Source organism: Corvus moneduloides, chromosome 2 (assembly GCF_009650955.1).
Source record: "Corvus moneduloides isolate bCorMon1 chromosome 2, bCorMon1.pri, whole genome shotgun sequence".
In the NCBI taxonomy this organism is placed as follows: domain Eukaryota; kingdom Metazoa; phylum Chordata; class Aves; order Passeriformes; family Corvidae; genus Corvus; species Corvus moneduloides.
Genome location: NC_045477.1, coordinates 1,220,692 through 1,240,668, shown reverse-complemented (window position 1 = coordinate 1,240,668; position 19,977 = coordinate 1,220,692). Strand labels below are relative to the sequence as shown.

Sequence of the window (19,977 nt, the reverse complement as noted above, 5' to 3'; positions counted from 1 at the left end):
AAAATAACCCCAAATTCACACTTCTGATGGACAAACTGAGGCTGTGGGGCTCCCAGGGCATCAGTCCAAGGCCATGTTCCCTACACACCTGTGAGATTTAGACTTGGAAGACGTGGTTACTCTTGGGTTTAATTTTTTTTTTTTTTTTCTTTTGGGGAATTTCTTTTGGTATTTATTTTTATTTAAGAGGTCCAATAGTACTTAAAAATGAGCTAGTCTGGTGGTCAAAATTAATTTAAAAATTAATTACATAGAAAGAGGGGTGGGAGCCTGGCGTGGGTTGAGGCCGTGTTGTGGGAAGGGGAGGGTTTGGGTGTGATCCTGCACCTCACCATGCTTCCCTACAAATCCCTCCCCTGATCCTGAACCCCTCTGCCCCCAGGAAAATTCCATCTCCCAGCTCCATCCCTTGCAGGAGGATGCAGGGAGGCTGCAGGTGGCCATGTTGCATCAAGATTATTCCCTACAAGCAGCACAATCAAGCATTTCCAAACGGGAATCACTCCTGTCAAAACACGTATTTTGCCATTCCTGCCCTGCAAACATTCCCACAAGTTCTTTTACCTGAATGCCAGAGAATCTCCAAGTGCCATGGTGCAACATGCCACAAAAACACCTTTTCCAAGGTTTCCTCCATCCCAAGCTCCGTATTTATTTTCCTTTTTTCCCTAAGGGAATGCTAACGCACAACGGAGAAAATATTTGGAGGCTGATCCTGGCTCAGGAGCGAACGGAAGATGGGCAGAGGGTCACCACAGTTTGGGGATGAGAGTTGGAGGGCCTGAAAACATTGGCAATTCAAAAAACAACCTAAACCAAAACCACATGGATTTATGGGTATCCAGCAGCTCTTATTGCTATTGTTGGCTGGTTGGATTTTACCCAAAATAAAGCCTCAGATGTTGTTTTGCACCCCCCTAAAAAACCAGGATCCCATTTCATGCCCCCCAGCTGGGAACCACATCATCCCACATTGCCTGCGGGGATGCAGGAGGAGAGGAAGGGGGCAGCAAAGGGGGGTGTCTCTTGGGGAAGGACCAGGTTCGGCGGGAGGCCGGTGGTTGGAGGAAAACCCAATGCTCTGAACACCCCCCATTAAAACAAACCCCTTAAATAATGCTTCCTGGGAATTACATCCCAGAACTGCAACAATACTGAACTGGGTGATTTATTATTCATAAAATGCAGGAACAAATCCTTGCCCGGAGGGTTCAGCCACTTGGAGGCGTGATGGCTTCAGGCTGCAAGGGGCTCCTGGGGTTTGGGGGTCACCACCATCACTAAAATCCTATTTGCCCCCAAATCTTGCATTGCAGCTCGTGTTTAAAGCACAGGTAAGGGCAGGGATAGGTTAATGGTTTGGAGTTATTTTCCTTCCTCTTTAGCTGGAATTTTAATCTCAGACACTTCAGTGGCTGCTAAGGATGGTTTAACCCCTCCTGCTCTTCCCCACTAATGCCCGATGTGATTCTTCACCATGGAAAACCCTTTTCCTTGACCAATGTCAGCAAAGCTTTGCTGGAATGAAATATTTGAGAAGCTGGTGGCCTCCACTGTGACCTTCCCGTGACCCTCACTTAAACCATGACGTGACCAAGGGAAGGACTTGGGATTAAGGAAAGGGCAGGAAGCATCTCCCCACCACCACGGCAGCCCCATGAAGCCACCTTGGGAAGGAGCTACCCAAGCCTGGCACCGTGTGGTGGTCCCAGAGCCATGTGGTGGCCCTGGTTCCACACAGTGGCCCAAGGCTGGTTACCAATGCCCTCACTAAAGCCTCTGGTGCAACAGGTGGCAAATATTTCACCTCTCCACAGTATTTCTGCCTGGGAATAATGGGGTGAGGAGCACTGGATCTGCTATTGATCCAAGTGAAGGAATTAAAACCCAACTGCCCCATGTCAGGTCTCATCAGTGGGAACCACACTCAACTCCTGGGGCTTTCTCCCCCACCTTTAATGTTTTTTCCTTCCAGGAGAAAGCCCATCTCCTTTCCACACAGCGGCCAAAACTTTAGCACTTGTTCCTAAGGTGGTGCAGGGTGCCTGGGACAGTGGTGGGAGGATGTCTGTTGGGAGAGGTCCTTTGCAGAGCCCAGGCTGGGATCCCAAAGCTCGTTGGACCCTGCAAACCAGAGTGCTATTACGTTGGGAGACCTGACTCAACGCTGACAGACAACTCCTGGTACGTAACACAAAGTCAACACGAGAGGAAAAAAGGGGACCTCAGAAGTCTTCACTTCCTGGGATCTACTGGGGGTTTTTTGGCCCAGGTTTAACTGCAACGTGCTACAAACAGTGGAAGGACAATGTAGTGGTGTTATTTCCCAAGGTCCTGTTGCTCTTTACTAATCCTAGCCTTTGCCAAGCCAAATGGGGAACCCGCTGATTATTGGCTCTTTTTCTCTTTTTTCCTTTTCCTTTCCCTCTGTACAAACCTGAAGTACAACCCAAGGGTGCCCCTTCCCCACCCCACAGCACTGCTGTGCAGTCTTCCCCCACTTTGTTCCCTTTGAGGCTGAGGAGGTCAACCAGAGCTTTGCTCTAGATTTCCTTTAAAACCAGCAGAATCAACCAAATGACCCCCAAACAGAAATGCCAATGCCAACACCCAACCTGACAAACCACCTGGGACCAGCCAGTGGGAGGAAAAGTCCTCCTGGGATCCCTTGTTACTCCCCATCTGGCCCGTGCTCAAGGGAAGCAGCTCCAGGAGCTCCTCCCAGTGGCAGCAGAAGCCAAGCTGGGAGACACCACAGAGAGCATGGAATACTTTTGGCACACTTGAGGCAAAAATCAAAACCCAACCAAGCTTTTGTCTCAAAAAAACAATAAAATCCCAAAAACCTTGTTTCTATGCAGGGTTTAGTGACAAGGATTTAAAAACAAACTGGCCACAAGCATTGTCTGCAAATCCAAACTCCCTCTGCTGCCCTCGAGACAACTTATTGCTCTACTTGGACACCCCAAGGTGGGATGTCACCAGCTTCCTGTCCCCATGTCCCAGGGTAAGCCAAACCCCCCCAAAACAACCCTGGTGTCCACAGCCTCTGCATGCCTGGTGTCCTCCATCCTGGTCCATGTCAACTGTGGATCACCTTCCCTGCTGTCACCTCTTCTCAGGTGCCTTCCCGTGAAGAAGGCGACATGTTTATTGCTATTGCTTCCTCCTCTCCCACCTCTCCAAGCAGAGCAGCCAGACATCATCCCCCTCCCCAGCCTTCCTCTATGGTGCTGGTATTTGTGCTTGGATGAACATTTCTCCTGGAAGTCTTGGAGCTGTAACCCAAAGAACGGGACGGGGATACCTCAACTGCCACAGAGGCAGCACAGTTTGGTCTCAGCCTTGCCAACACCATGGGTGCAAGGTGAAGTCACCCATCTTCCCCTCACCCTGCCTTGAAGACCCATCTCCCTCAACCCGATGCCCTCTTTTCCCACACCACCATACTCTGGAGAAGCTCTTCAGACCAAACCCTGAACCGGGAGAAGCTCTTCAGCCCTACCTTTGGACATCTCCTTGCTTCCCTCGGCAGCTGCCCAGCACATCTCTGCCTGCAAACAGCAGCCAGCAAGGAAGGAGCCGCCTTCTCCCTTCCACCGCCCCAGGACGTGGCTGAGGGGGAGCATCCCGCTTTCCCAAGAGGTGCAAGATGCTCCCAGGGCACGTGTCTTCCCGCTGCTCCCTTCCCATCACCCACGATCCGTTTGCCCAGTTGGAAAAAGCAGACCAAAGACCCGCTGGTGACCAGTCCTCGTGCTTCCTAAGACAAGTGTGTTACGTTGCTAATTATATTTATATTCTCTTACTCCTACAAAAAGAAGGGATGAGTTCAGAATTCCACTGCAGATAATGCATTTATAATCTATCACGACAGCTATCTGGAAGACACCAATTTTCTCGTAATATGTTATGGAAGATTGAATAATTTATATTCTTCAACTAAAAATACCCAAACCAAATCGGAATAAGCCTGCCTACCAGCGCTGTGCTTTTCACATAGTACCCTGAACATCAACCACTCTTACTAGCCAAAAAAAATCTAGGCTCTTGTCAACAACGACGACAACAGAAAAATAACAAAAAGAACCCAAACGAACAAGAAGTGGGGGGGATCTTTGCACCACTCAGCTGGGCAATGCTGGAAAAGTGAAGATTCTGAGCTTTCAAATGATAGGACCAAAGAGAGAACTTGACTATTGCTCAGTGTCAGTATGTGTGTTACACAATTCATGTGGGAGAAGGAGAAAGGGGGAGGAGGGGGGAAAAAAAGAGGCAGAAGATTAGAAAAAGCAGCTTTTACAAAAACCACTAAAGAATGCATAAAGTGACCCTTGCACTTTTTTTTCTTTTGTTCTTGCAAACAGACAAGGCACTGCAGCCCAGCGGCCGCAGCACCGATGTAAGACTTGTGTAGTTGCATACAATGTTTGACTCCGGATCTGGAAGAGACCAAACACAACAAAAACAGGGAGTTAGAAGGATGTTCCTCTCCTCTCTGCATCCCTGCACCACATGCAGCTGATCCATAAGGAATTTAACCATCCCTGCGGGCGATTTCTCAGGTAAGGGAGCTGGGAAAGCAGCAGCTCGCCGGTGATACCCAATGCAGGGGATTGCAAACATGCAGATGGGATGCTCCCTGCTAATTGCACACCAATTTGGGAGGGGCAGGATTAGCCCAGCGTAATTTGTGTGGCACAGAGATTTTAGATAACCCCAGGGCTGGATGGGATCTCTGCTGCCTCCCTGTGCAGCACTGTGTTCCCATCAGCTGCCTGTCCTGGTAATTGGGCATGATGGGCCAAGGGCTCCTGGAAGAGGCAGTTGGGATTTCTGGGATCCTGAGCATGACAGGAACACACAGGCAGCCGCAGGCAACGCCGGTGCTAACGAACAGCATGATCTCCCAGCAGGGGAAAAGAAATATTCCAGTGACATGAAGATGGGGAGGGCCTCTCTGTCAGGGAATGCAGTGATGGGCCTGGGGTAATGGTTTTAAACTGCCAGAGGGCAGGGCTAGATGGGATACTGGGAAGGAACTCCTTCCTCTGAGAGTGGGGAGGCCCTGGCACAGGTGGCCCAGAGAAGCCCCATCCCTGCAGTGTCCGAGGCCGGGCTGGATGGGGTTTGGAGGCTCATTCAGAGCACGAGGCAGCACTCACATGGATTGGCCAGTGGTTTACCAGTGTGGAGGTACGTAGCTGTAGGTGGGGGTTCCTTGAGCCCTGTACGTTGGCACGGACACGGGATGTGCTCCGATGGCAGTGTGTTGGGGGGTGGTCAACAAGGTCCCTGCAAGGACACAGAGGAACACTTGTCACGGAGCAGAGGAGGTGGCACCCGAGGGTACAGTGGGGCAGGAACAGCACCAGTGCCTCCTTTTTCCTTTTCCCAGATATTATTCTGCCTATCAGACGTGAATCGAAGGTGTTGGACCCACGTGACTGGGATCAGCCAGCACCACTAACAGAATAAAAACACCTGAAGCTCCAGCAGATCTTCCATGCTACCTTTGGCCCTTAACCTTAAGGGTTTTCCTTGATTTTCCCAGTGTTTCTTGTCCCTAAAGACCGGCAGTAGAGCTGGCCACAACCTGCTGACATCTGCCTGCTGAAAGCACTGGGCTAAACTAGGACAGCAAATCACTGCACAGATCTGAAACAAACTGGAAGGGATGAGGGATGCAAAGCAAGATGAGGAAAAAAGCCAACAGATCTCCAGGGGAAAATAAGATGAGCTTTTTTTTTTGGTCTGCAGTTGGCCAACAGAGGAATTTCAGGTCAGAATTTGCACAGTGCCTTCATGGGAAGGGAGAACAAAGCCCTGGATTACTCTGTTCTGGGAGCAACTGGGTACTCAAACCAAATTCTCAGTTTCTGGGTATCTCTCTACAAATGTTATTAATGAAATTCTAACACATCCCACGTGCATTAATTACATTTATCCACATCTCAATAGAAGCAACAGTAAATCTCTCAGAGTGGTTCTTGTCACATCCAGGCTGCAATATCTCTGCTTGGAATAGGGATTGTGTCCCATTACAGACTCCTACTTCACAGCTAATGCAGATGCAAAAGGATGAATGATGCATTTCTTGGCATAATTCAATATACAATCCTAAGAATTGTTAAGGAGAAAAATACAGGCTTTGGAAAAAATAAAACCTGCCCCTATCCTTACTTAATGCACTATCAATTAATTGCAGATAGAATCTGCCCATAAAATGTAGAGGAACTGGGATAGATAAACCAAGGTTAATATTAATTTTGTCAAACAAAAACATGACCATAAGTATCTTGAAAACAGGAACTTGAGAGAAATACAACTACTTGAAGATGGACCAACCTGGTTATTCCTTCACTTAAGGAACAGACAGAGGAAAGAATAATATATTTAAGGATACAGAATAATATATCTAAGGACACAGGAGTGAACCAAACCAAAGGTCTCCTCTGCTGAGTCAGATCAGGATTTTGGGGCAAATTACTGGATTTTTGCCTGCAAAGGGGCAGTAACCAGCATGCAAAACCAGCAGGTGAACGGTGTATAAGGGCTGAGGCAGCACGCTGGATGCGCAGAGAACTCTTTGTGCAGGACTCAGAGCACGGGAAGGGTTCCCTCCTTACCTGCTGACATCGCCATGGTGGTGCCAGCGACCATGCCCATGGCCACGCCGTTGGTGCGGGGCGCGGCCACCGGGGCCGGGTAGATGGCCGAGGGGATGCTGTTGGGCTGCACCACCGTGGTGTGGTGGATGACGTGAGGCTGGGCCGCGTACACGGGCTGGGTGTAATAAGCTCCCTGTTGGAGAAGGGAAAACAAAAAATCCCACCATCACTCCAGGTTCTTTTCCAACCTAACGATTCCTCGGTGCTGTAATTCAAGCCCTGCCGAAGGGCTGGTGCTTCCCATGGACAGCTGCTGTGCCTGGAGACCTGGACCAGTGGATATGTGGAATGGATGAGGAGGGAACCAGCAGTCGAAGAGTCAATCCACCCAGGACAAACCATGCCGCCTTCATCCTTTGGTGGGATGAAACAGGGCCTGGACACAAATGGCTGCTGGTGTAGAAAAGGAACAAGAGATGGAAGAAAAGGACAAGCCATGGCTCTCGGATGATCCCAAGGTGCTTGGGACCTTGGGACCAGGAATTGTGTCTTCTTCTTCTTTCCAATGGGGCACCAAAATCCAGGCTGCCAAGACTCACAGGGTTTTGAAATAAAGGGAGAAGGTTGCATGGGAATAAAAGGAGCCAACACAAAAAGCTTCACGTGCAAAGTAATGAAGGGCCTGAAATGAGGAGATGCATGAGGGAGAGAACTGCTGTCCCCAGGCAGCAACACTGTCAGGACCTGCAAACCAGGGATGGGAGGAAAGAAAACAAGGATTTCAATCAGCAAAAGGGAGATTTTACTGTGTGTTAGTGAAAGCTGTCGGACAACCTCTGAAGGTCTGGATTAAGGGGAGAAGGAGGTGCAAGGCAGCTACTCCATCACTTCTTTCTTTCAGGAGCTACAAAGGTTGACAGGACAAATGGCAGATGCTGTTGCTGGGATCGGAGGAGAACCAGTGTGCAGGGGCGGGTTTGGACCCCAATGGCTTATGCGGTTTCAGGAGAGGCACTGGAAGGTGACACTATGCAATGCAAGGTGACAGTGGATCAGCGAGATGCTCCAGTCTCAGCAAGGCACGGGGAAATCACTCCATGAGACTGCAGCTGCTGGAAAAGTTGGTTATTCAACATAAAGGAGAAGAAAAGCCAGGGAAGTTGTAGGGCCACATTGCTCTGAGAAGCTCCGGATTTTCCGTGGGAAGGGATATCAAGGTGTTACCAGCACCTCCATCACACCAAGATGGCTCAGCCCTGAGTGCAAGGATAGAGCCCTGCAGGAAGCTCTGGTGACAGGAGGTGGCACCTACCTGGGTGTACAGGTTCTGCTGTGGGTAGGCACTTCTGATGGGGTACATCGCGGTTTGGTACGGATTCGGAGACGGCGAGTAGGGAGGAGGGGCGTTGTTGCTCTGGGTCGGTGGCACCTTGTAGGGGGTCCCCGCAGTGTACCCTGAGAGAGACAAGAGGGATCCCAGTCAGGGGCTGGAATGGCTGCTGAGGAATGGTGGCCTGAGCTGGCAGGAGGGCTGGGAGAAAATGGACCCCAAAGACTGTGTGGGATGGAGAGGAGAAGTCAAGGCTCAGCCCAGCCGGAACACTCCAATATATTTAACTTAGGTACTCCCACCACCAGTGTTCAGCAATTAGAGAAGGCCAAGATTTCAAGTCTAATATCCCACATCTCCTCCAAGCACTGAAACAGCACGAAGAACACATGGAGCATTTAGGAACTCCCAAACAGCATCTCACCACTTCCCGATTATTGCAGGTTGGAAGAATAGGTGTTAATTAACAAGGGGAATAGCTGTGACCCTTTTCCTCACTCACATTAGCAGGAGAGTAACCATCTTTAACTGAGAGGTGGAAAAGGTTTGAAATACTGATCAGTGCAGAAGTGGAGCCTTCTCCATCAGGACTCCTCCAGGAACCCAACGTCACCCACAGACCAACCAACCTCCTGTTTTTCCATCTAACGGATTTTTTTCTCTGTTCTGAGCTCGTTTTTTCAAACAAAGACCTGGGAGGCTGCCAGTTCTCATCATCACACTTCACTTCTGAAGGGTGTCTAGAGGTGTGGACCTGCTCAAGCCTGTGTGGTTTCACCACTTTGAATACCAAGATTTGTAGTGGTTTCCCGATTGATGAATCATGGACAATTTATCTCCTGTACTAAAAAGGTATTAAACATAATAGCCCAGGCAGATGTAATCTTCTGTGTTTATAAACTCGGGAAAAAACAGAACAACCTGCAGGTAAAACAATGTGAAATCAAGGCTTAGTGACACAAGATGATGGAGGCTCCTCTCTGTCTGGCAGCTAATTTTAAAACCTAATTATGACTAACACCTTATTAGGATTAGGCTGGCGTGGCCCGTGCTGCTGCCGCTTTGTGGTTCAGCAGCAGTGAGCCCTTCAGCTCCAGCATCTATTAAAATTGCTGATTAAATCCCTCATGTCACTCGAGAAATCTCAGCCTTATTGATCCTGCAGCTCACAAGTGCCCTGGATTGCACAGAAATGCCTTCCTATAAAAGGCTGGTTGGGGGGAAAAAGAGCTAAGTGGGGAATTTTGTGTTGCCACTTCCGCTTGTTTCCAGGGTTCACCACAAGCAGGATTCCTCAGCTGGATAAGGAACTGACTGGATGTCCACGTCCAGATTCTGCCCCTGTGCCCTGCTCAGGTGAGACCCCACCTGCAGCGCTGCTTCCAGCCCTGGGGCCAACAGCAGAAGGACGTGGAGCTGCTGGAGGCAGTCCAGAGGAGGCCCCAGAGATGCTCCAAGGGCTGGACCGTGCCCGGTGTTCAGCCCCTATCCCAAGGAATGGTAGGGACATCCCTTTTCCAAGAGAAAGTCTCCCAAAGGCTTGTTAAATTTTTTTTTTTTTAATAACTCTTTTCATTAAAAAAAAATTATATTTCTTCTTCTCACCTTGCTGTGTAATTGATTTAATTTAGCAGGAAAAGGGAGTCTGGAGTAGCTGGAAGGTGAGGAACACTCTGACCCCACACCACTCATGCCCCAGATTTAGCAGGGAACAGTCAGGCAGGGGCCAGAGGACACCCCACATACCAGGGAAAGCATCCCAGGGTTTATCAGGGAGCTTATCAGCCCTCCTGGAGGCATTACTTACCCTCTTCAGGGATGAGATGACAAGGCTCCACTGGAAAAGCCTGTTTGACTGCGATCCCTAAACAGCACCTCCTCCCCCTGCTCCTGCTCAGCCAGGCTGGGTTAAAAGGGGGGAGTTTCAACCGTGTTCCTTGAAAATCAGGCTTTATTTTGGAATTCTTTCAGTTTTAAGGGAATAGGGAATAATCTCCCTTTGGAGATGAACACCTGTGAACCATGCCAGGTTGCTCCCAGCAATCAAACACTCAGCTAAGAGAGAGGTTTCACCTTCTCTACTGGAATTCCTCCTCTGCAGAAGCAGCAGGAGGGTCAGTACTCTCCTTTTCATGATCCTTCATGGTTTTAATCCATCAAAGCCAGGTTGGATGGGGCTTGGAGCAACCTGGTCTAGTGCAAGGTGCCCATGGGGGTTAGAACAAGATGGTCTTTAAGTCTCTCCCAACCCAAACCTCCCAGTCCACAAATCAACCCCCAGCAGGGGAGGCAAATGGGCACAAATCAGCCCGGTAAAACCCCAGAGGAAAAGGTTTATTTACTGAATGCTGCAGAAGAAGCCTGGTAGGTTCTGTTCTCGGTGCCAGTGTCCACTGGGAGGTGGAAGGTGCCCTCAGTGGCACAGGACGAGGAGGTCTGGGGCCAGGCCTGTTTCATCAGAAGTGTGGCTTGAATGGAACAGAGAAGAGGTGTCACACAGAGAAATGACAGACAACTTCCTGCATTTATGTCACATTGGAAGCACCTTGCTAATCTCTTCCCCCCCAAGTTCCTATCCCTGGGGTGCCGAGCCCCACGGAAGGGACTTCACACCTTGGTCGGGGCTTGGAAATCTTCCTGCAGCCCCAAGGCCGAGCAGAGATGTTCCACACCCTCCACATCTGCTCAGACCCTGAATTAACCCTCTCTGAAGGTACAGCTGTAAATCTGGAGTGTCACAGGGCTGGAAGTTGGGAATGAGGGACTGAGGAGGCTGAGGAGGAATTGGCAGTGGAGACACAGCCCACAGCAGCACAACACATCCTAGTGGATGGAAATCCACTTCCCAGAGAGTGCAGGGAAGCACTGCTGCAGGTCTGAGGTCCACCAAACCCTCCTGAGACTCTCCTGGAGTGGGGCAGGAATGGGCAGCATGGAGGACAGCCAGCAGTGCTGCTTTACTGGCCATCATCAGCTGGGGAAGATATTCCTGGGTGTGACATCTACCTGGATGCTGCTCCACTGCTGGAGATGTGGAAACCTGCTCCTCCCTCCTCCTCCTTCAACAGAAAGCCAGGAGGTTTGTGGGAAATGAGAGATTTGAGCCCAAGTTCTCCTCCACTCAGTCACTGATCATTTCCTGCTCCAAGTCTCTGCCCTCTCCCAAAGGTTTGGGAGTTATTAAGGATTTCCAGGCTGCCTTGCTTTATTTTCCATGGTAGGCTGCACTCAGGAACATCACACTGGAGAGCAGCTCCCAGCGCTGTGACAGAAACTCCTTCGCTTATGCTTTTATTCAGAATCAGATTCATTTTTGCCTCTGCATTTCACAGAGGTTTTAATCTGCGAGACTGATGAGACAATTCATTCCAATGTTACACGAATCCTTCCTCTGTGGTTTTCCCTCTCCACATTAAACCTGCCACAAAATCAAGGCAATTTGGGTTGGAGATGGCTGGGAGATTGCCACAGCTCTGCATGTTCTTTATTAAATCACGGATCCTCGGAGAATCCATCACCTAAAACTACACAAAACATGGATCAAGGTGGCTTCCAGGACCATTAATACCTCCTGGTCCTTTGCAGTAATTCCCAGGGATCACAATCCAGCCATGACTATTTCGTATCATTTAAGGGCTACCTCCAATCAGTGCCTTGTGCATTTGGGTTATCCTCTCGCCTAAAAAGAAATTAAATTAAAAGCTTTTACTCATTACCAGCTTAATCCCTGGCAAAGCAAGGGGTGGGAACTGAGCAACCAATGTGAGCTGCGGGTCTCTGCAGTGCTGGGACCGCTCTGTTTTCCTGACAGGACCTATAGTCAATGTGGGAATGTTCAGGACATATTTTAAGTGGAAAAGACAAAAATATGAACCCTTCCAACCCAAACCATTGTGGGATTTCTTGCTTCCCTCTGACAACCTCATTTGAGATGGATACAGCCTCCAGCCCTGAACAAAGTTTGCAACAAGCTAAATTCCCCAGGCAATCCTGTGCCTGAGTGCCTCAAAATGATGGGAGCACTTATCCTTGGAAAGCCTTGCGAGGTACTACAGGATATTCACCCCTCCAGACCCCAAGATACCCCTTTGGGGAACCCAGTGGTGTCCCCAAAGAGTCAGTGGGCCCCCCTAGAGAATGGCTCAGAGCACTGCTGATGCTCCAACTTCCTGCAAAGCAGCATTTCCTGCAGGCAGGATCCAGAAGCAGGAATGGGGGATCAGAGCCTCAGTCCTGTCCCACGACATTGCCACACGGATCCCTGATTTCTGAGGCTGATTTCAGTTCTGCTCTGTATGGGCACCACTGCAAAGCCATTACTTCTGCCCTGCATTATTAATAAACACAGCTCCAGCCTCAGCCAGCCTACACGAGCAAAGTGTGTGTCCTACTTTCAGGAAAATAAAAAGGGAGGCTTTAATGAAGGAAGTTAAAACAAAACAACCACGAGGCAGGCAGAATGCCTGGGAGGGAACATGCACCAGGCTTAATGAAGACATACATAATTTTATTTTTTTTAATTGTGTCTCTGCAGCAGAGTGATTTTAGATGCTCATTTTTGCAGACTTAAAAGGGATTTTTTTTGTTTTAAAGAACAGTGTCCTAAAAAACCAGGATTATTGCAAGCCTGAGTTTGCAACGCTGGTGTTTTGCCTTGTGTCTCTCCCTCTAAAAACTGGAAAAATGCAGCAGGAAAATCACACAAGGCAAGAACTTGAATTGGAATGGAAAGGAATTCATAGAATCACAGAACATCCTGAGTTGGGAGGGACCAACAAGGATCATCCAGTCCAACTCACGCCCTTGCTTGTAGGGATAATCTGTGGAATAATCCAACACCTTTTGAGCTCAAACACCAGCAAATATCCACTAGAAACCTGGCACTGGGAGAGGGAGAAATCAAGACTAGCTCCAGTTACCATTTCCCTTCCTCACTGGTGGTGCTGGACCAAGGGGACTCCAGATTTCTCCAAGGTCCTCTCCTTGATTCCTTACCCATTTCTGATGCTGCTACAAAGTTTAGGTCACTACACTGTTAAATTTCCCATGTGGATGACAGGATTTTGGGAACCATGAGGTCAAAAGAGCATGACCTTTGCTGATTTGCAGCTGGGCATCAGGGAGTGTTTGGAGAACAGCAGGGACAAAAGCAGGTGGCATTTGAGAACTGGATTTATCTTCACTCAGGGGTTGATCTCCTGCCAAGACTTCGCATGGAATCCCAAAACAATTCATGAGGTTTGGGGCAAGAGACACCTAAGGAGCACCTTCAGGGTGGAGCAGAGAGGATGATCAAGCTGGGTCTGAATAGTTCTGTTCAAGACCTTGCTTGCAGTTACATCCCACAAATCCAGAAGCCACAGGCAAGGGATGCTCTTCCCACCCTTTCCAACCTCTATTCCAAGCAGTACTAAGGGGCACGTTTGCCTGGTTAATTGCCACATGGCCAATCAGATGAACCCTTGGTTTGTGATTGCTTCTTAGTGAGCTGGAGGGATTTCTGCCAGCAGGTACCCCCCCCTCCCCAGCCTGGGAGGTTTGGAACAGGACCTTGTCCATGCATGAGATGCTCAGGAGCAGTAATTCTGCTGGGAATGTGCAGCATCTCTTTCTTTTTTAGACTCAATGTCTAAAATCCCTTAAAAACATACTTAGAATTAGTCTGCTGTGTCACAAGTCCAAGATTTTAACCCCCAGGCCAATTCCCAGTGTGTTTGAAGGACACCAGGAGCACGTTCCTCTCCAGGTTGTCTCCAGCCTCCTGTGTGACAGCAGCTCCTTCAATGTGAGGAAACACTCTCCATACTGATGCAGGTTTTAACTCGGCCACTGAACCACAGGATTAGTTCAGCCCAATTCCATTTAACACAGTTGAGGATGCTGTCACTCTGTCCCATGTCCCCACTGCTGGGAGATTTTATGGTGCCTCTTTTCTATCAGTTATCTCACAAAAGCTCTTATTTTTTTTCTCCTGGAAGTCAGTTTTCCATTGAGAAGGGACCACTGGATGTGGTGCTGGGAGGTCCTGAGCAGCAGAGCCTGCTCCTGCTTCCCACAGTAGTTAAAATGGTTTGATAGCCTGCTGTGATATTAAATTGTATTGATTTCAAGAGCTGCAAAATTGTTTATAACAGAACCACAGACTGGCTTGGGTGGGAAGGGACCTTAATGACAACCCAGTTCCAACCCTGTGCCTTGGGCAGGGACACCTTTACCTGGACCAGGTCTCTCCAACTTGGCCTCAAGATTTATGGGAAACTCTATAAAAGGTTCAGCATTTTAACCCCAATTTTAATTTCTGAATCTTAATCTTCATTGTTTCCTTGCGAGTTTAGTGCTTAGCTGTGTTACCCACTGCAAGGCTTTTGCTCTCCATGCAAAACAACCTGTCAGCTCTCTGGACATCAGGAGATTTCCAAGGTGGAAATTATTAAAAGCATTTTTTAAGGATGAGAAACAAAGGAATGAAATTTAAATATCAAGTGGCCGTGGCAGCTCTCTGGCTTGAGCATTAAGCTGCGCAACAAAGAGATCTGGTGAGGGGGGACAAAAATGATCAGAGGACTTTTTTGGGAAAGCAAGTCAGGAAAGATTAGGATTGCACTTGAGAAGGGAGCATTGGGAATGAACAAAAGGCTGACTGGCACAAAGAAGACTGACCACATCATGCAAGTCTAAAGCAACAGACAATAATTGGCATGGCTTTAAAAAAAAAAAAAAAAATCAGCAACTCGAGCCTTAATGAATCTGCAGAGCTGCTTTCTGCAAAGGACTGCAGTGATAAAACAGAGCAGAAATCAAAGCATTTTTCATGAGAAGACCCCACAGCCACGGGGACAAAGGTAGGGAACAACCAACATCTTGGAAAAGCTGCTGACTAACAAGGTTTGGGGGGATTATTGCACGTGGAACAATTGTGAGGAAGCTTCTGAAGGCTGTTTTCAGTGAGGGGAGACCAGGGCAGATGGAGAGCTTGGCTCCCACTGAGTGTCCCTTCTGCTGGGTGGAGGGGGCAGGCTGGAACGATGGGGTTCCAGAAGGGATGTCCAAGGGTTTGCTGCTGCCTGCCTGGGAGAACCCCAGTTTTCAGGGTTCTCCCTGTGTTTCCTTGTTCTCTCCTGCTTTTCTCAACTGTTCAGGTTGGAAGGGACCTTAAAGCTCGTCTCCCTGCTGTGGCCAGGGACACCTTCCACTATCCCAGGTTGCTCCAAGCCCATGCAACCTGGCCTTGGACACCTCTTTCTGAGGGCTGTTTCAGTTTGTTTTCTAATGGAACCTCCACCCTCCCAAGGACGGTGTCTAAAATGTACAAGAAGCAATACAGACGCCCCCAAAAATCCCTATCCTGCAGTGATTTGGGGTTTCCTCCCACTTGGGTGCTCCCCTGGCCATCTGCCCACTCAGTGGAAGAGCTGCTGCCTGCATGACTGGGGACAAGTGACATTTTATAATATCCAGGCCAAAATGCTGGAATGCTGCAGTATTTACATTCCTGGCTGAGCAGGGAGGACGTCGCCAGCCTCTGGCAGGACAAGCTACTAATAAATTTATGGGCTTTTTCTTATTCTGTGGAGTTGTTTTCATTTAATTCCTCCCATGTTTTCTCCTTCAGGGGAATTTGAGGGTGGCCAGCACACATCCAGGGGAACAAAACTTGTTTCATGTTTCATGTTAAGGCTTTAATGGGAAGAAACACAGCTAAAGACCTTATCAAAAGCACATAAACCCAAACCAAACACAACAGATCCCTTCCAGAATCATCCACAATAAACAGTTTTACGGAATATGTGTAAACTGTGATGTGGAGAAGACAAAATCAAAAGATTTTGGCAACAAACCCCTCATTCCTGTTTCATCAGCCTTGGAAAGTGCCTGAGCCTGGGGATCCACTGATTTTATGACAACTGAGAGACTGAAAACTTGGCAATTAAAGGGAGAGAGGGTTTAGCAAGACTGGCACGAAGTCCAGCTTTGTGTTCCTTATGCAAGCAGCTCTTCCTGCTGCACGCTCAAAGACGGCTTCATTAGCAAGTTTTAAAATCCTGTGGCTCCTCTGAGGCAAAACCATTCAGAGTAAACATCCCAAGCAACCAAAAGTCGAATGCGAGGGTGAGATACTATTTTTCATCTCCAGCATGTGCTTGGAAATGGATGAGCAAGGAACGTTTTCAGGCCCTTTTACGGATTTTTACCTGGGGCGTAGCCAGGGCTGCTGGTTGGATACATGTTGGGATTGTAGGCTGGGGCAGCGGTGGGATAGCCTGTTGGATAACCTGAAATGAGAGAAAAACAGGAATTAGGATTTTATCAACCAAATGGCACCCCTGGAAAGAAATAAACAACCTGTGTGAGCACAGAAGCCACCGAGGGAAAATACAGGTGGATTCTCCAGGAATAGGAAGGACCATGAAGGTGCTCCACAGACTTACATGTGACATCATCAGTATTTCCCCTTTATTCCTGTAGGAAACAAGGATCAGAATGCAGAATGCATGAATTCTCCTGTGCTTTGGAGAGAGCTGCTGGGAAAATCCATACTCTGACCATGGAATTCAGGTACAAAACCCCACCAGTACAGCGATATCGGAAAGGTTTTCCCAGGCTGCATGGCAGCACTTTGGAGAGCTCAGCACTTCCATTAAGCAGAGTTTCGTGCTGAAGGGAAGGCAGGGATCCTGCAGGAAAACATGCCAGCCCTGTATTCACTCATGACTGCACAAGTGCCATTCCCAGGAGGCACCCGATTACCTGCCAGGCCACCTGGAAGGAACGCGCTCGGACCCTTTGGAGCCACGCAGGGTTTAATGGGCCCTTTGGGGAAGGTTGCAGAGCATCTTCAGTTTCCACCAGCCACTTGGAGCGGTCAGAGGGAGTTCAGGGGAATCGTGTGATGGAAGTGGGGGGCTGGAAATCGTGGCACACCCCAGAGCCTGTGTGCACCCACACAGTGCAGGTGTCCAGCATCCAACTCCTACTTCATTGGAAATCTCTCTCCTCCATGGAGAGCACAGACACAACCTCTGCACCTCGGTCTGCTCCTTTTCCACAGAATCACACAATCTCCTGAGCAGGAAGGGCCCCACAGGGATCATCCAGTCCAGCCCCAGGCCCTGCACAGACACCCCAACAACCCCACCCTGGGCAGCCCTGGCAGCGCTGTCCAAACGCTCCTGGAGCTCTGGCAGCCTCGGGGCCGTGCCCATTCCCTGGGGAGCCTGGGCAGTGCCCAGCACCCTCTGGGGGAAGAACCTTTCCCTGATATCCAACCTAAACCTGTCCTGCCACAGCTCCAGATGTTCCCTCGGGTCCTATCACTGGTCACCACTTTGCTTTTTGTTTCCTTCAATTTCTTGGAAGTTTTCCCTCCTGAAAAGAGTAACACCCGAGTAACTCCATCCTCCTCAGGTGCTGCTGAGTAAATCGCCCCGGCAGAGTGAACGGAACACGTTAATCCTGCTTTGCTGGTGGAGAATTTGGCTTTGCTGTGCGTCATTGCCCGGTTTATCTGTGTGTCCCCTTGGCCCTCATCCCAGAGCAGAGCCAATGGAATGACCCTTGGAGCGTGTTTCCATGCCAAGCCCCACTGATACTGGCTGCTGGCTGCCAGCAAAGGCTGGAAGGAGGTAATCAGCAGTGGATTTACACCCACCTTTTAAAGTAGTTTATTTCATTAAATAAAAGCGAGCGTGGGTCGGTACTCCCCCCGCTGAGCACCCAGAGAGCCACAGCACAGTCCCCCCTTCCATGCCCCAAATCCCACTGCTCTCAAACCCTGGCACCACTGACTTCTGTGGCAAAATGTTGAGGTTCATTTGAATAAATCTAATTCAACAATCATGACCACTGTACTGGAATAAATGACTGGATGTTCTACCCTCTCATTTTCATCAGTGATATATTTGGCTTCTAAATCAGGTTAATTAAAAATTGCTGTAGTTAATGTTGGATAAGCAGCAGTTTAACAGATTTTTTTTTTTTTTCCAGGCTACATGGAACTCTGTTGTCATCATACCCAGGAATATCTAAAGCCTTTCAGCAATCAAGAAGCTCCTCAGGAAGTTATTTGCAGATCCAGTGATTGCAAGCAGAGCATTAATGATGAGGATCTTAAATCAGAAATATCCCTTCTCTCCACTTCATTAGAAGATAACCATGTCTTTTCCAGGACATTCACTGCTCCACACTCTTCCCATTTCCTCCTGACAATCTGGCCAGGGCTGTTAAACCAACTCCAGCTCACTTCTTGAAGCATATTTTCCCTAAAATTCTCCCACCTGTGTTTCTCCATGGGGTTTTACCGTCTTGGCACCTGGTTTGGTAGAATCCCAGACGGGTCGGGATAGGAATGGACCTCAAAGATCATCCTAATTCCACCCCCTGCCACGAGCACAGATGATGTTGGCTGTGTGTGTGCCATGGTGTTGGGAAGTCCCTTGCTCATTCCCGAAGGATTAGGATCTAGATGACAGTCTCTCAAGTTCTTCTCATCTCTGCTGCTGGAAAATCCCCCCAGATAAGCCCTGAGTCCCACAAACTGCTGCAGTCTTTAGTAATAATCCTTAATTAACAGTCCTTAGTCACCGGCCGCGACAAACACAGTCCTGTGTGGTCACAAATGTTTCACCTGTGCCCTCTGAGGTGCCACCAGCACTCACTCACTGTCAAATTCAGGAAAAAAGCCCTCCTTTACTCGGACTGAACTTTGCACCATTGGGGTTATACGTTAAAAAGGGCCTGAAATAAATCAAACCACAGGAAAAGTGTGGCTTTGGGTAAGATTTTCCATCCAGACGAATATTGAAGGGTTTATTTCAGGCAGATGGAGGCAACTGTGTATTTATAGAATCACAGAGTTGTTTCACCTGGAAAAGACCTTTAGGACCATCAGGTCCAACCGCTCCCCAGCACTGCCAAGGCCACCACTAACCCATGCCCCAAGTGCCACATCCACACCTATTTTAAAACCCTCCAGGGTTGGGGACTCAATCAGTCTTTCTCCTTTTTTGGGGGTTTAGTTTCTGCTTGGCAGGACTCTTCCTTACCGTGGTATCTTTTGTTGTTCTGAAGGTAAGTTAGGGCTGGTTTTGGAATCATTTCGGCTCGAATAAATACGATTTCTATCAAGGAAGCTTTAATAGCTTTGGATGCAAAAAGAAGCCCTGCTCTGCACTATCTTCCACTCTGATCTCATAAACTTTGATAAGTGCTGACCTCCAGCAAGAAAACTTGTCCTTTCTATTTTAAGGGGAAGCAGAGATGAGAAAGGTACAGGAAAATTCATGTGGTTTGCTCCTTTTTTTGGACATAGTGAAAAATAAGAAAGTAGCAGAATCTGGGGCAATTTGTGCCAGGAGAAACATGCCTGGAAATTCCCAGCATTCAAAATCAGCAGGTTCAAAAATACATGAGACATTTTTTATTTAGCAGGGCCTGTTGTGATTGGACAAAGGGAAAGGTTTCAAACTGAAGGAGGCTTGATTTAGATTAGATGTGAGGAAGACATTTTGTACAATGAGGGTGACAAAACACTGGCACAGGGTGCCCAGAGAAGCTGTGGCTGCCCCTGGATCCCTGGAAGTGTCCAAGGCCAGGTTGGACTCCGGGGCTTGGAGCAGGCTGGGATAGTGGAAGGTGTCCCTGCATGTGGCAGGGGATGGCACTGGATGGGCTTTTAAAGGTCTCTTCTGACTCAAACTACTCCAAAATCCTATAATTTTTATATTCTACTGGTTTTGAGCCTCTAGGATATTTTTGTTGGCTCTTCTTCATCCCCAAATAATCCCAAATCAGCTCCCACATGGAAGCAAAAGCTGTGGTCGCCCATGACGGTCCCCATGTCTTACATTCCCTTGGGTACAAGGCAAAGTCTGGATCCAACAACCAGGAATGAGCTCAGCAAAGGTGGCAACACCAAAGCATCTGGCATCCTGCTCTGATTTTCCCCCTGGAAAACCTAAGAGAGCTCCTGTAAATCGCTGTTCCTCCTGCTGACACTGCTCCCCTCCTGCCACGTCTGTCCTGCCTCGTCACCTTGAA

The 19,977-nt window shown here is 48.7% G+C and overlaps 1 protein-coding gene across 5 annotated transcripts in view; it reads right to left on the bottom strand.

Annotated features, from left to right (window-relative positions):
- Positions 1-122: 122 nt before the first annotated feature.
- FAM168A (family with sequence similarity 168 member A) overlaps positions 123-19,977 on the bottom strand; it is a 131,401-nt gene continuing 111,546 nt past the window's right edge. For all 5 annotated transcript variants that reach the window (XM_032095053.1, XM_032095051.1, XM_032095054.1 and 2 more), the window contains 6 exons: positions 16,134-16,214; positions 10,284-10,409; positions 7,924-8,066; positions 6,630-6,804; positions 5,166-5,295; positions 123-4,442 (listed from right to left, as the gene is read on the bottom strand). In XM_032095053.1, coding sequence (XP_031950944.1) covers positions 5,183-5,295; positions 6,630-6,804; positions 7,924-8,066; positions 10,284-10,409; positions 16,134-16,214 — 638 coding nt within the window. In that variant the 3' untranslated portion in view covers positions 123-4,442; positions 5,166-5,182. The remainder of the gene's footprint in view (positions 4,443-5,165; positions 5,296-6,629; positions 6,805-7,923; positions 8,067-10,283; positions 10,410-16,133; positions 16,215-19,977) is intronic.